The sequence below is a fragment of the Dromiciops gliroides genome, chromosome 3 (genome assembly GCF_019393635.1).
Source record: "Dromiciops gliroides isolate mDroGli1 chromosome 3, mDroGli1.pri, whole genome shotgun sequence".
NCBI classification, from domain to species: Eukaryota; Metazoa; Chordata; class Mammalia; order Microbiotheria; family Microbiotheriidae; genus Dromiciops; species Dromiciops gliroides.
Window position 1 is genome coordinate 475,082,294 of NC_057863.1, and position 17,137 is coordinate 475,099,430.

Consider the following 17,137-nt stretch of genomic DNA (forward strand, 5'->3'; position numbering starts at 1 on the left):
TCTGATCTCTCCTCAAATTACGTTATATTTACTTAACTGCATACACGTTATATCTACCTGCCTCAAATACAACTTAAGTTCTTTGAGGACAGAGACATTACCTTTCTGCCTCTATATCCTCAGTGACTAGCAAATTGCTTTGCACATATTAGGCATTAAATAAATGCTTGTAAATTCAATTTTATTAAAGTAATATTGCTCAAAGTCATACAGCTATTAAATAGGAATGAAAATCTGAATTTCCCTATGAAAGTCAGTTTAAAATGTATTGAAGTCAAATACAAATTTAGCTTTCCTTATCTCTAACAGTGCTGATTTCCAAAAGTATTGATCCAACACTGACATTAATTAAGTGGGTACGACAAAAAATAGGCAGGGTACTTAGAAAATAAAAAACTGACAAAAACAGAAATGTAAGAAAAACAATGTTAAGTCCCATGGAAAAGCCTAAAAATATTCTAATATTTATTTTCATGGATTTAAAAGCATTTTTACTGAAGGCTTAAGACAGAAGTGATAAACTATACACAAAGTTTTCTTTAAACATTTCAGCTTCAGCTATATTTGGGGACTAATATGATCTTTGATTTCAAACTTCCTAATTTCCAAACAGACTTCCCATTAAGTTTGATCACTATAATTAAGTTTACTTAAAAATCACAATGATAAATATCATTTTAGCTAAGCTATAAACTTCTTTTACTACTTAAATGTAAAGCACCTATACCAAGTTCTGAATTTCTATATTCCATAAAGATTGTTAGGATCTACCTTCAACTATGTTTACCTAAAAACTAGGGTCATTTATAAAGCAAAATCCTCTTAGAATAATCAACAATGCAGTGTTAAGTCCACTTTAAGGCCCCAGAAATACTAAATCCCCAGCAATTTTCAGGACTTGCCCTAAGTTGAAGAGATATATTCTCTCCAAAGATTCCTAGTGTCATCATATATCTTCAAGATCATATTATAACAGTTAAAGATTTTAGCAAGCTAAGAAGACCAGGAGGTAATGCCATAGATTGAGTGCCAGGTCTGGAGTCTGGAATACTCATTGTCAAGTTCAAATCTGGCCTCAGACACTTACTAGTTGTATGACCTTGGGCAAGTCACTTAACCTTATTTGTCTCAGTTTCCTCATCTGTAAAATGAGATGGAGAATTAAATGGGCAAGCCATTCCAGTATTTTTTCTTAAAAAAAACCCAAAATGGGAGTCGGACAAAACTGAAAATGACTCATCAGCAAAAACAACAATAATGAAGACTAGCTTCATCAATGATTAACAAATGTGGCTATCAGTACAGGAGAAAATGCAATTTACCTGTTGAAGGTCCCCAATATAACGTACAAAATGAGTATCATTTTTTGAAAAAATTATTTTTAAAAAAAATTCCTCAGTACCTGTCAAATCCTTTGCCAAATCAGGATGGTTCATAAGGCAATGGCTAGCAAATTTCACACATTCAAAGTCGTATAGGCACATGAATATCATTAAACCTATTAGAAATTTAAAAAGAAAAAGCAATATGTTTAAAATAAGAAAAGTAGTCAAATTAATGTGAGCTCAATTCTTACTTCAAAAATAGGTATTTATTTCATTTAAGAAAAGACATTTTCATAAGATAACTGGATTAGAAACACTTGTTTCTATTTTCTTGTCCCATAAAACACTAAAAAAAACTGTCATATATGTTGATTTTGTATGTATTTAAATGTTGTGGGGAAATAAGAATTTTTTCAAATAAATTTTTTTAACAAGGCTAGGGCAAACTTTTATAGAAGAATTACTCATTCAGGGAGAGGTAATTTTTTTTGGAAAGTTGTGAGGTATGGAACACTGCACTGAGGCAACATGATTAAGTTAATTTAAATATAAAACTCTATGATGTCAATTTTACTGCTGAAAATACATGACTCAAATCAACAAGAAAACTACTTGATTTATTTTGCAACAAAATGTTAGAAATCTCTAAGTAAAAAAAAAACCCTATAAAGTTGGCTTTTCCTTTTTAAAAAAATAACAGCACAGTGCAGTAGAAAGAAAACCAAAATTTAAGAATAGATTTTCCAACCGATTTTTCTTGAACTTCAAACTGTTGAAGTCTCTGAGCTTGTTTCCCTTAAAGTGCTTGCAACCACCAAGTGCTATTTCATAAATGGACACTATCATTAATCCAATTTAATGGCCTGGCTAATTTTTCCCTAAGGTCAGAAAATTCCTACTAAATCTGAATGAAATTTTAGAAATACAAAAGCTAAATATTTAAATTTGAGCCAGCCATTTCATAATCAGTAATTTCAAAGATCTTAATTTTGAGATACAATTCTCAAGAACCTTTCCCTAACATTCCCTCAACTTATGGGGAGGGGGAGTGGGGAGAAGATGGGCTGGGGTGGTCCAAATAAGTTGATTTCATCAGTAGAAGAAATTTTTATTATAGAAATTTCCCTCCACTGATGAAAATCAGCACAACTCATTTTTAACATTCTTAAAGAATGCTTGGGGCACTGAGTGAAGTGAGTAGCCAATATTTACATAGATGCACAAGAAAAATTCCAAGGCTCTTTAAGACACAATGCCAAATTTAACCATATATATTTATTTACAATCAAATGATCCTGAGTTTATGGGATCCAGCATACAACAAATGGAAGTCTTCCCAAATGTGGATTCTAACCCATAGCCCCAAACAAGTTTTAATAAGTAAAGCTTAGTAGATGAAACTGATGTAATATTCTCAAACATAGATGATGGTCCAGATTTACAAGATGAGAAGAGAAATATATGCCCACATATTCACAAGTTAATTCAGTATAAAATACTCATCAAAAATCTAAAAGTATATTTGTGCATACCTTACAGTTAATTCACTGTAAAACTATTAAAAACTTAAAATACAATTTAGTAAGATTTATCTCTAAGAGCCTTTTAAGTAGAAATTATACATTCCCTGAAAATCTTGCATTAAAAGCTAATGTTAATTAAAAAGCATGAATTTTAGTTTCAAAATATTAACTAAAACATTTAAAATTTAATTTTGTTACATAACCACTTCATTTAATTTTAGGATTATAATTAGATTCAGGGACTTTTGTAAATCTTTTCATAAAAGGAAAACTAATATGGAACATGTGGATTAGAATGACAGATAACACAGGACAGACATATCAAGGAATCAAGGGACTATTAAAGTTGAAACTGGCTATATCAGGACAGACACACTAAGAAGGGGAGATAAAATTCTATAACAGGAAAGTCAATTAGGCATGACTACTACCTGACCAGAGTCAGGAAACAGAGATAACTCCAGAGTTCCAAAAACAAACAAACAAACAAACAAACCCCAACTCTGAGGAATATGACAAACATCCAAGCTTTCCCCACCCCAACTCCAAAAGGAACTTTCCACTTTCAGATGGATACCCCATCTATCCTCTATGAAAGCTTTTGCCTTGCTCTGTTGTGGGAGAAGGATGTTTCTAATTCACCTCCTCCCCAGGGGTAAAGTCTCTGACTTTCTCTAGCACCAAATAAAAGACCATTTTTGAGAGTGTAATTCTTTACAGAGGAATACCTAAGGACCCTCACCCCTTTTCCTGTGGTGACATATTGCTGGCACCCAATGTGGGGCATGGGAAATTTCTCTTTCCTCTCACCACAAAACTCCTTTGCATTTATTCTCTCTCACACCTGACTCTATCCCTCACCAATGCTCGAGAAGGAGTAGAAGTGGAATCAGCTTTTCTACTCAACTGGCAGCAGCATCTCCCTCACAAAAAGCTCGGCCTAATGTCCAAATCACATTCAGACCCTTGGATTCAATTTCTCCTTGGACAGGACAATATCTGCAAAAAGGCTTAAACAGCTGCTTGCCTGAGGGGCAGAGAGAGACTATTGTGAGGGGATTCCCCTTTAGGTGTATTCTGAACAAAGGAGTTAATTTGACCATACATATTTAGACTCATTCTGCACTAGAGAAAGTAACACAGGAGTAAGTCAAAGTCCTTAATTCCTCCATATGTCCTGTCTTGTTATCTGCTCATCTAAGCCCTAGGTCCATGATATGTATCTGGACATTTGGGATTTCCTCAAGTTCGACCACAGTAGAGGGCAGGTACTTCAACCAAATTCAAAACATTTACATTGCAAACTACTTTTTAAAATAACCAAATGTCAATTAACAAATCATAAGCTAAAATTTAACACTAAGAAAATAGAAAATTACTCAAATTTAAGATGGAAGGGAACTATGTAGTCCAAAAGTCTATATTGCAAACACTAAAATACACATACTCTAGAATCAAAATGGTATTTAAATAATAAACAGCTCTAACAAGGAACCCTAACATTTTGACAAATATTTTCAGTAAATTTATTTTAAATAATCAAGCACTAAATTTTAAACCTCAATGTAATTAACAAAATAACAATGTATTCTAAAATAACGAAATTGCCATTATCCATGTGTGAATAATTCACAGATGCTCTAAATTGAGCTTACCTTCACTCTTCAAAATCCAATTAGGCACTCATGTAAAATACTGTTGATCTGAGTAGTATATATTCTTACTGCATTGAAAGTCAAAGAAATGACTCCAGAATATTTATTGGTTTTATATTAGGATCCTTTTTAATTTCACTGATCCAGGTAATCAAATGAACTAAGAAATTTTCAAAAATGAGGTAATGATTAAATAAAATATGGTACTACTATATGTGTAATGAAATTCAATGCAATTAAGATAATAACACAAGAAAGACAGAAAGACTGATAAACAATACAAACAGAAAAAAACAAAAGAATGGAGCATACAATAGGCAGGAAGGTGGAATATGAATGGACAGAAGAATCTAAAAAATTTGGAGAGAATAAATAAAAGTTGCAATTTTATGCAATAACATTTTTTATTGGGGGCGGCTGAGATGGCGCAGTGGATAAGCACCAGCCCTGGATTCAGGAGGACCTGAGTTCAAAATCCAGCCTAAGACACTTGACACTTACTAGCTGTGTGACCCTGGGCAACTCATTTAACCCTACTGCCTCACTCCACTCCCCCCACCCCAAATTCTATATTTACTTTGCAAAGCAAACTCACTTGTTTGTAATTACTATTATTTCTAATAATCATTTGAAAAACAGTTAACTAAGGATAAGGTTATTTTGCTACTCAATTTCAGAAAGATTTATTCTACCTTTTTTAGTGTGTTTAAATCTTTTCTTTTTATGTAGTTAATAACTAAAATAAGAAAAATTGGCAATCATTCTGATATACATACTATGAATCAGAAAACTGTAAAGAGTTTCAGACCCAGGAGCTTTGGGAATTATATACGAGAGATGGGGAAATTAGGCATAGAGATATCTATACAAAAATAGTTTTTATATTTTTTACAGTAATACTTGTCAACCTGAAAATTAATGAAACAATGTAACAGAATTAAGGTATTTAATTGAACTAGGGAGTTATTACTCAGAGTATCATAAAGAAGGAGTTAAGAATATCCAAGAGGGGCAGCTAGGTGGCGCAGTGGATAGACCACCAGCCCTGGAGTCAGGAGCACCTGAGTTCAAATCCGGTCTCAGACATTTGACACTTACTAGCTGTGTGACCCTTGGCAAGGTCACTTAACCCCAACTGCCTCACCAAAAAAGAAAGAAAGAAAGAATATCCAAGGCTTGGGACTAAGGACAGGGGTAACAGAACCAAAGAGATATGAGTCTGCCCTTGAGAAGAATAAGTGTCTCAGTTTCACAAGGTAAGTTACTTCTTAGTAAATTTTGTTTGTCATACTGCAATGGCCCTTTCATTTAATTACCTTTATACTCAGTTTCAAAGTCAACTGAATGAAACATACTATACATATTTAGCTATCATCACAGACCAATAAATTGAAATATATTAAAATGAAATATTAAATATGGGAATATAAGCCTTTATATAAACTATTTGCCAATGATACCCTAAATATTCACAAAAGAATTTTTTCCCCTTAAAAAAAGGAAAAAAAAACCACTAAATTTTGTCACCTTACCAGCTGGCAGTAAAGTTTATCAAAAAAGTCAAATTAAACAAAGTGTCATGAGAAAGGCTGGGAAAACAACTTTTAGTAAGGACTGAAGGTAGGATTCCCCTGTCTTAATTTCCCAATATGACACATGGAATGGAAACTATCCCAACTGGCTGATTTTAAGCTTGGCCCACTTCAATTAGCTATCTATACAATTTCTGCCTGAAGTAGACATGAAGTTTAGGGAAACATTCCCTGAGAGCTTTGTCCCTCTTCCTTTATGGCAAATTCCTATAATCATGTCATGTGATCAGCATAAACACAATATTGGATCTTCATCCCTTATGTTGATGCTGCAATATCTGGGTTATTGTAGTGAGACGCAGTATAAGTTTAAACTATTTAACCTAGAAATTCTAATGCTTTTTTATATCTAAACAACTAGAGGTATAGGCACCTGGCTTTGTCATCTGTCTGTTATTAGTTATGCATTTTAAAACTGAATCAGAGGGGGCAGCTAGATGGCGCAGTGGGATAAAGCACTGGTCTGATTCAGGAGTACTGAGTTCAAATCTGGCCTCAGACACTTGACACTTACTAGGCTGTGTGACCCTGGGCAAGTCACTTAACCCCCATTGCCCGCAAAAAAAAAAAAAAAACACAAAAACAAAACAAAACAAATAAACAAACAAAAAAAGAAGTGATAAAAAAAAAAACTGAATCAGAAACATCTTAAGTGTGTTTTAAAGAAAAGAATTTTAATGCAACCAATTTTTCTTAGGCAGGGGTAACTTATAGAATGTTTTGGTTACACCTATGGGAAAGGTCAATTTTATATGAGTTTATCTGCAATGTGGAAATAATATCTGCATGAAAAGCACGTCCTTTGGGGGGCAGCTAGGTGGTGTAGTGGATAGAGCACTGGCCCTGGAGTCAGGAGTACCTGAGTTCAAATCCGGCCTCAGACACTTAATACTTACTAGCTGTGTGACCATGGGCAAGTCACTTAACCCCAATTGCCTCACTAAAAAAAATGAAAAAAAAAATTTTTTAAAAAAAAAAAAGCACGTCCTTTAATACAAACATGGTTTATTATGGACAACTTATTTGGCATGCATTGTTTGAGATTAATTACTTAAGTGTCATCCTAAGTCCTTTACTACAGTTGAAGTTAACTTGGTAAGTTCATTTGTGGTCATCTTCTTATAAAAGTATTCTATAACCTAAGTTTTATGTAAGGATTAGATCCTTTTTTGTCTCTGCTCCTCCTGAGGAGGGCATTGATTAAATGAATTAAATTGTAGTTACTTTAAATCAAGGGATATTTAGATTTGGACTTCCAACAGGCTTAATAATCAAAATAGAAATTGTAAAGTAAGAATTGAGTAAAATTTGAGAGACTATTCTAATTTGTATTGAGATCTGCTATGCAAAGGATTTTTAACAGGAACCTAGAGGATCTCTACAAATAGTCTGGAAACCAGGGAAGTAAATCTACTTAAAGAGGTGCCCTGAAACCCCTATAAACACTACGGGAAATGAATACACAGTGGGTTGTATTTATTTTGATAGACACTCATGATAGCTCTTCACTCCTACGCAGAATCCTGGATTCTGGCTTTTCTCTTGGTAGGTCCCCCTTTCTCCCTATAGTAATACTGTTCTGGTCCTTTTGATTTTTGCCCCTTGCCTTTTTTAACCTCTTATTAAAGTTTTCTTCATCTATGCTCAAGGCTTTCAATCTGATGGCAGCAATAGCCCCTTGCCTTATGCCTCCTCACCCTCTGGACCAGGCTAACAAGGACTTCTCCTTCCCCCGTAATTTCTCTGCGGACCTTGTTCAGCTTGAAACAGTTACAGAAGATGAAAACTTCACCCTCTTTTTCCCTTAAATAAGAAAAGAAGGGAGAAATGACATGGACCTAAAATCAATCAGAAGGGATTTTTCCTCTGAGAAACAAAATCAAAGATGCAGTAGGGCCTGGGAAGCTCTTCCTGTGAAAAATGATTAATCTACCAGATAGCAGGAAGCCAAATGCTAACCAGGTGTATCTACTACCTGGCTGGAGCCAAGAGACAAAGATAATCCCAGAGGACAGGATTATCCCCCACCCAAAAGACCTGTAAACTTCACACCCCCAAACATCCCCCATCCCACCTCAAAACTATAACTTTCTGTTTTCAAGTTCCTCCCCCATCTATAATCTATTAAAGCTTTGCCTTCCCTCTGGCTTTGGCTGAAATGCTTTTTAAAAACTTTTTATCCTCCCCAGGGACTAAGTCTTCAACTTTTCTCTGGTCACCTTCCCTAGTGCCAAAAAAAGATTAACTTAATTCTGATTGGACTGTGTGCAAGAGTATAATTCTTTTCCTGAGAAATACCTAAGAACCAGACCCACCCACCTGTGTCAAAAGGAGTGGGGGAATGACTGATTATTGCCTGCTCTCAAAAATCACATATGAGTTACTGATCATCATTATTTGTGTCGTGCTACATACAAGGAAATTTAGACTTAGTCCTTGATATTACTTAAAAAGAAACATGTGTGAAATGTCAGCATACATCAATATTTTCCCTTATGGAAAGAGAAATAAAATAGAATATACCTTCCCAAGTAGCACTGCCAAAGTGGTTTATTTTGAGATGCCAATTCTGAATCCTTTGCCCCAAACATTTTTGCTAGCAGTTTAACAACTTGTAGACGTTCTTCATTGTCATTGCTCTAGAAAATAAAGATGTCAAAAATATATGAAATAATATGTTTACACCAATATATACATCAGTAACAAAAGTTTTTATTAAGAGTAGGCTATACAATAAAATGGTATAAAAAAATCTAAAACTTACCTGAAGAACTATAAAATAACTGATTTAGTAATGGATTACATCTTCAAACAGGTTACAAAGTTTGAAATTATACATTGTAACTGGAAAAGCTTTTCTCAGTATAATATTTCCTAATCCAACTGTATATTTTAGAAATTTAGAATATCAATACTGAATATACAATTAAGAAATTACATAGAATATGTCCCATAAAAATCATCAACAATTCTGGATATAGATGACCACAGGGTTTCTGTGACATTCAAAAAAATTTTGAGACAAAATTAACCTTATTGAAAATCATAAGTAGATGCCACACTCTACTGCTTTCAGGGAGAAGATTATCATGAAATCAAAACAGAAGTAGCACATATAAAAATTTGTTTTAGAAGAGACAAAAGTTACAATTTCAAGAATATTCTGTTTTATAAAATAATGCTGAAAGCAAACACTTCAACTCTTTTTGATTTCAATATAATACTATTATTACTTGTCAAGCACATAGTTCATGATATTCTTCAATACCAGGCAATTATTAAGAAACTAAAGTATTTGCTAACATTAAATTCATTTAAAAATTTTTAAAGTAGTCAACAGTCAATTCCCATTTCTATTGAAGTAGTTTTGGGGCAGCTAGGTGGTGCAGTGGATAAAGCACCAGCCTTAGATTCAGGAGGAACTGAGTTCAAATGTGGGCTCAGACACTTGACACTTACTTACTAGCTGTGTGGCCCGGGGCAAGTTACTTAGTCCCCATTGCCCCACAAAAATAAAGTAGTTCTGACAAGCTTCTTTAAAAACCTAAAATGCTATCATTTTTCAACTATATCTAGACATCTAGTCAACAAAAATTCCTTTTGATATCATTTCAATTGTATATGTATAAAAATCACAAGAGGTCCATAAATAAAATAGTTCCCTTAAATCTGTCATCCTGACAGGGGCAGCTAGGTAGCACAGTGGATAGAACGCTGCCCTGGATTCAGGAGGACCCGAGTTCAAATCTGACCTCAGACAATTTGACATGTAGTAGCTGTGTGACCCTGGGTAAGTCACTTAACTCCAATTGCCCTCACCCAAAAAAAAAAAAATCATTTCCTAAATCAGTTATCCTGATTCTATATAAACCTTTGCAAATGAATCAATTAACAGCATATTTCACCCAAATAATATCCATAAGCCTTATAGAGTCCTCACAATTTTCCCATAAAATTAAAATATTTACTTTCCTAAGCATTCAAGCAACATTAAAAAGTATCTCCTCAAAGACAGAGTATAAGGTAATTAAGAGAGAAACCCGATGATCTAATCTTCCCATTAGACATTGCTTATAATGTAAGATTTTACTGATGTATTGATGAGCTTTACTGAAATTGTTCTTCTCTTTCTCTTACTAAAAAAAAAAAAACAGGCTTTGTTATAAGGGATGGTTTTTCTGGCAGGGAAGGAAAAAAAATTACATTGGGAAATCTAGGCTATATAAAAATCAAAGATATTTCTAAAACTCTGTTGTTGTTGTTGTTGTTGTTTTTAGTGAGGCAATTGGGGTTAAGTGACTTGCTCAGGGTCACACAGCTAGTAAGTGTAAATATCTGAGGCCGGATTGAACTCAGGTACTCCTGAATCCAGGCTGGTGGTCTATCCACTGCGCACCTAGCTGCCCCTGTTGTTGTTTTTAAAGAGGAGAGTTGAAGGTGGTAGAAAGACTTGGTCCATGCCTACTTCTGACTTCATAATAGATAAGTTAGTTACCCTACACAAATCAAATGAGATATTTTTGCCAAAAAGCACTTAACACAGTGCCTGGCATATAGTAGGCACTATATTATAAATGCTTATTCCTTTCCCTTCCTCTCTTGTTTTTTGCTTCATTTCCCAATATATTAGCCTCTCCAACCCTAAACCAAGCCAACCTCAGAGAATCCTACCATGCAACAAAGAAAAACATTTAAATTAAAATAGTCAATTCTGGGAACATAAGCATCATGTGGCTCCCTGTAGTATTGTTCCTCTCTACCAAGAGGAAGAAAAGTGTATTCCTCTGAAACCATTATCAGTTATTCAATTCAACTTACTTTATAAGTCAATAGCCATTTTATTAAGAATTTACGGGCGGCTAGGTGGCGCAGTGGATAACGCACCGGCCCTGGATTAAGGAGTACCTGAGTTCAAATCTGGCCTCAGACACTTGACACTTACTAGCTATGTGACCCTGGGCAAGTCACTTAACCCCATTGCCCCGCCAAAAAAAAAAAAAAAAAGAATTTAGAATGTGCAAACTATTCCAGGTTCTGGGGAAGTAACAAAAATTAAGCAGTGGTAGAATTCAAGGAGCTTACCTTGATAACTATGTGCATAAATAAGTACATGTTATTTCAGGAGGAAGAGAGCACACACCCACTAACCACTAGGAGACACAAGTAAGTACATGCAAAGTAATATGAGGAAGATAGCACTGACAACTAAGGGGCAGGAGGTATATCTGGAGAGGTCTCTAGTAGAAGGCAACAATTAAGGGGTGAGGTGAATGAAGGAAGTTAAGATTCCACAAGTCTCCAGTTGGGGAGTAAATAAATTCTAAAAATGGAGAAATGAATACCTATGCAAAGGCATATGAGGATGCGATGAAAAATGATATGAAATAAAATCCTAACTGAAAACTTAAGAGGAAGGCATACTGTGGGGAACTTTTTACATTTGTCATGGTGGCATTTAATCTTAGTCTGGATACCTTTTATTACTGTCTTCAATTACTTTTTTTTTCCTGCTATGTATGTTTTAATTCAAAGTGATTCTTGACAGTGATACGCCAGAAATTCTTATTTTTTGACACTCATGAAAACAATCACTTGTTAAATCCACTTTTTGTGACAAAGTACACAAAAAATACACAGCCTTGGTCACACTGAAACCACTGAGAATTAGAGAGAAATACTATCACAAACTCTCAGCCATAAAAGGTTTTTCCAGTCCTTATTTCAATTACATCATTGTAATCATGGCATACGGTTATGCTGGAAATATATTCTTCAGTTTCTATCCATTCAGATATGTATTGGACAATGCTATTAATATTTTGTTACATGTGGGACTTTTCCCCTGCCTCTAAGCTACTTACTATATGTCTCCATTTTCCTTATGTTGACCCACAACTTTAATAATTTGGAGATTGTGATATTCCATGACAAAGATATGCATTCTTCTATTTGACCATAACCTCCTACATTTCCATCTCTCCTAATACCCTGCCCCTCCTAAATGAATTCTCCATATGCAGCCTTCATGCAATCCCCATCCTGCTTTCCTAGATAATTACCCATACATTAACCTTATTTTCTCCCATTAAAAATCCTTATCCCGTTCTTAATTTCAGATTGTCAACTGATTTCAGATTCCCTACTCCCTTGTTCTGTCACTGATTAACTCTTCCAAAAACCAAACCCTGAATTACTCCTACCATTGACCTTTTCTATTCTTTCTTAGATGAGACTCAACACAACTGAAGAAGTCAACCAACTGGCTGACATGGCCCACACAAATTTACGTTATGTAAGTTCAAATGACTCTCACTGCTACACATCAATTCTTTATTCTAGAGATGGATTTTCTAATACCTCAAGATGAGGAAGTTTGTTTTGCTAGAGGAATATCCACTCCTGATACCTCTCTTAAGCCTTTCTCTTTTCCCACCTTAGTGGTTTTCCTTATTAAATGATATTATTTCCTCACTAAACTGTGTGTGAATGTTCCTTTGACCATTTTCACATGAGTGATGCTCATATGACGACTATTATCACTAACCTTTACTCCATGCTTTCATACTCTAGTCTAGTTTTTCAGGAATCCATTCATAAGTGAAGATTATCACTTTGTCTTCCTAAGCTAATTCTTCTCCTTTTTGTATTTTTACTTATATTTTCCAAATTCAACTCACTTCTTAAGCCCTACCATCGCCAACAAGCCATTAAAACTGTTCTCTCCAAGTTTGCCAGTGTGTACTTTATGGATAAAACTAATGGCCTTTTCATAATTCTGGTCTTACCTGACTTCCCTGTAGCATTCAACATTTTTGATCATTCTTTCTTCCCTTCCTTGTCCATGGAGAACAAGATAAGAAAGCATTGGCTTTCTTTCAATAGACCGCAGGGTATATTAATGAGGCACAAAATGTTGCAATCACTTTTAGATACAGTCACTTACATGGGTTTGTTTTTGCTTAACTTTCAGAAGGGCTCATAAAATTGTTGTTTGGTTTTTTGTTTGAATTGCATAATGTAAGGGGTTATATCCAGAAATGGAAGCAATGTGTTGGGGGGGGGGGGTTGTATTTAAATGTAATTTTTATCAGATATTTATTATAAGGTTTGTCTAAGGTAAAAAGTATTTGATATCAGGACATTTTTTAAATGCAAAAACAGGAAAAAGGCCAAAAAGCCTTTTTTATAACTAACTCAAATAACATTTTTAGAATGTATTACCTTTAGTTTAAATTCAAGCTGTGGTAAAACAGATAGCAACAAATGACTGTTCGATATTGTAGAGTTCCAGTATTAAGTCAAGACGTGCTCTGATAGATCACTGATAGATGTCTTTCAAGCATAAGAACCTGATTAAAGAACTTGAAAGAAAATAAAAATACTGTCAGCCTTACAAAACAACAAAAAACATTAAGTTTTCTACTTATTTTATTACAAAATCATATTTTGTCATTTCATACTAAACTATTATGCAAGTTCACAAGTACTTAAAGAGTTTCCAAGCACTTTCTGAATAAGAGTCTACAGTTGACTAAGATTTTTCACCCCAGATGTGGTCATGTGGATATTTATATAATATATATGTAATTTGTGTATATATATTTATCAACAATCCATTACTGCGTTATTTCCTTCCCAAACTCCTCTTCTATATGCTAATAAGCAAACTAATGTACTTTTTTTTTTTTTAGTGAGGCAATTGGGTTAACTGACTGGCCAGGGTCACACAGCTAGTAAGTGTCAAATGTCTGATGCTGGATTTGAACTCAGGTACTCCTGACTCCAGGGCCAGTGCTCTATCCACTGCGCCACCTAGCTGGCCCCTGATGTACTTTTGATTCACTGCACAAACAAACCTAATTTGATATCTTTGTTGCCCTTTACTCAGGATATTCCTAATGCCTGGAATACCCTTACACAGTTATCCATCATTTTAAACCCAAAAGAATGATACCTCTGCTGGGAAATTTTGCCTAATACCATCTAACTCAAAAAGTACTCCATATCTTCTTTAAATATGCTTTATGTTATTTTTTAAATTATTTCAACATATAGCCATCTCCCTCAAAGGAAAACTGAAAATTTTACTTCAAATGTATTTAGGCAGCTTGCTATATTTAATTCACAGTCTTCAAAAGATGAATGAATAGGAATAAGTTGTACAGCCTAGCCTTGCTCATAACTACAACAAAGATCTAAGATAATGTTAGATCTTGTTGACATTACAAAATCAAAAGAAAAACCACAGAGGATCATTTTTTCTAGCCCATGATTACAAATATGTGACCAGTGCAGAAACTATGCAACAAAGGTAGGCCAGAAGCTCAGTCATTCTGCTCTCTCTCTCTCATCTATGTTTCTCTGCCCACAATCTTCCAGCAAACTAGATTTGGGGTCAGTAATTGTCTAAAGAACTCTACTCAAGTCTGCAGTTGCACTACCTTAGACTCGAATCAGTTTCTGGAGTTCAGTCCATAAGGGCAGCAAATAAAACTGTAAACCTAATTCGGACTGTTTGGATTCTTTCTATAGTTTGAAACTCCCTAGTCTGAGCTGTCCCTCTCTGATTCTTTTTTTGTGAGGCAATTGGGGTTAAGTGACTTGCCCAGGGTCACACAGCTAGTAGTGTTAAGTGTCTGAGGCCAGATTTGAACTCAGGTCCTTTGGACTCCAGGCCCAGTGCTCTATCCACTGTGCCATCTAGCTTTCTCTCCCCCCCCCCCATTCTTGAAGGACACAGCTTTCAATACATAGAGAATGACATGGCAGGACTCCTCAAGATAGTGACTAGAACCATCTAAGGCCCCAGCATTCCTTCAAAAGTACACAAAGCTTGGCCTAACACAAAATTCTGATCAGGAATTAAGACTACAAGGATGAATAAATAAAAACCATACAAACACAAACAAAAAGCCTCCTATGAAAAAGTTATTATGATACTAAGGACACCAAAGGCACAAACTCAAAAGAAAACAACCTCTAAAACATTAAGAAGTAAAACCTCAAAGAAAAACACAGCCTGGCCATAAAGCACTCTAGAATTCTTATAAAAGCAAATTAAATGAACTGAGAGCACTAGAGGAAAGAACTGAAAAAGAAATTAAGAGTTATTAGAACCACTTTTAACCACATGAAAAGATATGCAAATCCCTTTAAAATCAGAATAAAGCATTCAAAATAACCTTCAAATCCCATTTTACAACTATTAGAATTACATAAAGTAGGAAATAACTACAAAACCAAATAATAGCCTTGCTGATGGGACTAAAAACTGGCGCAGCTTATCCTCCAATATGGCAATATTAAGAATGGGGTTTTCCCCATCAACTTTTAAACCCATGATTCCACTGCTAGAACTTTATCCCAATACCATCATTTAAAAAAAGACTTGATCATGCCAAAATATTTGTAGCTGCTATATTTATAATAAGAAAAAAAAAGAAATAATGAATATGTTCAACAACTGGAGAATGGATAAAATACCATGTGTTGATGTTACAGATGGTGCTTTTCAAAAAAAGATAAATGTGATGAATACAAACAAATACAGACTTTTAAGAGATGCAAAGCATAAGTATGCATATGTGTCTGTGTGCTCGTGGGTGACACAGACCCTGATAACTATATAAAAAAGGAAAAGAAAGAGAACAAAGGTGCCAAAATTTCAGACAATATAGGAAAGGATCACAGAATTTTTTTTTTTGGCTATTATTTTGTTTGGTTTTACCTTATAAAGTTTTGGGGTAAAATTTTGAAGCATTTTAGTATATGTATCTTTGTGGTTAAGTTGGTAACTTTAAAAATTAATAAATGAATAAAATATACTTAAAGAGACAGGGAAATCTAAATCTGAATTCTAATAACTTATTATAGAAATGTGACCCCGGACAAGTCACTTGTCAGCCTCAGGGTTCTCATTTATTAAAAAAAAAAGATGTAACATGATATAACATCGTTGTGAGAATCAAATAAGATATGTGCATTTTGCAAAATTTAAAGCATTATATCAAGTTAGCTACTACTGCTTTTAATAAAATAAGGAAATTTATTTTAACTATATTTATAAACTTTCTAAACCAAATAGGTGACCTTAAGGTCTGAAAGGTGATTTACATATATTATCTGAAAGAATGAATAAAAAAGCATTATTAATGCAATTACACTAAGTATTAAGGAAGATACAAGTAAAAAAAAAAAGGCTTACACACAAATTGGAGGAAACTACATATGAAATAAAGTGGTACCATTATCACCACTTTACAGGTTAAGAAATTAAACCTGAGAGAGGTTAAACTGACTTGCTATAAGTCACATGGCTATTAAATGTCTGAGGCAGGAATCAAATTCAGATCTTCCTGATTCCAAGTCTGGCACTATCTCCAGTAAGGAACTGAAAGAATAGCAAGCACCCAAAATATGGGGGAAGACAGAAGGACCAACTTTCATCTGACAATTCTCCTTATCTTTCCTACCCTAAGCTCCTGAAAAATTATGACAGAATAAGAACAAAAGAGGCAATTCTCTTTCTATAAGGGCAGGACATTGATGATGTTAACCATAAGGGATTATACTCATTCATTTTGCATTCTATGTAGAAAAAGTTTCTTAGAACTTGCTTGGATTCTATACCTTTATAAGAGAACATAGCTTCTTTTTTCCTTTTATTCTCCTAGTCAAAAGAAATGATCAATATAAGTTTTCCCTTTTTTGTATGTGCACCAATAGAAATTATCAAAAATTAATGACTTTGTAAAAGAAATTTTGCTTTAAGTCTATAGCCACAAGAGGTAGATCAACTGTTTTGCTTGGGTGGACCATTCTCATAAAAAAAGTCATTCAATGGAAAGGAAAATGAAGTTAGGAAATGAGAAAACACATAAATACAGTTGTTTTTTACCCAGAGCAAATTAAAACTGGGCAAAATAGAAATTTTAGTCAAGACAACAGTCTGTAAGAGTCATCAAATATCAGGAACCCATATCCATGACTTTCTAATAGAAACCATGAAGATCCACTACAGAATTTGATTCTACAGCCCGAAT

The 17,137-nt window shown here is 34.4% G+C and overlaps 1 protein-coding gene across 1 annotated transcript in view; it reads right to left on the minus strand.

Moving 5' to 3' along the window:
* The window catches only part of PDS5B (PDS5 cohesin associated factor B), a 171,207-nt gene that overhangs the window by 132,570 nt on the left and 21,500 nt on the right, over positions 1-17,137 (minus strand). The window contains 7 exon segments of the mRNA XM_043995123.1: positions 1,403-1,466; positions 1,468-1,498; positions 8,619-8,734; positions 13,317-13,364; positions 13,366-13,397; positions 13,400-13,432; positions 13,435-13,456. Of these exon segments, the coding sequence (XP_043851058.1) occupies positions 1,403-1,466; positions 1,468-1,498; positions 8,619-8,734; positions 13,317-13,364; positions 13,366-13,397; positions 13,400-13,432; positions 13,435-13,456 (346 nt within the window).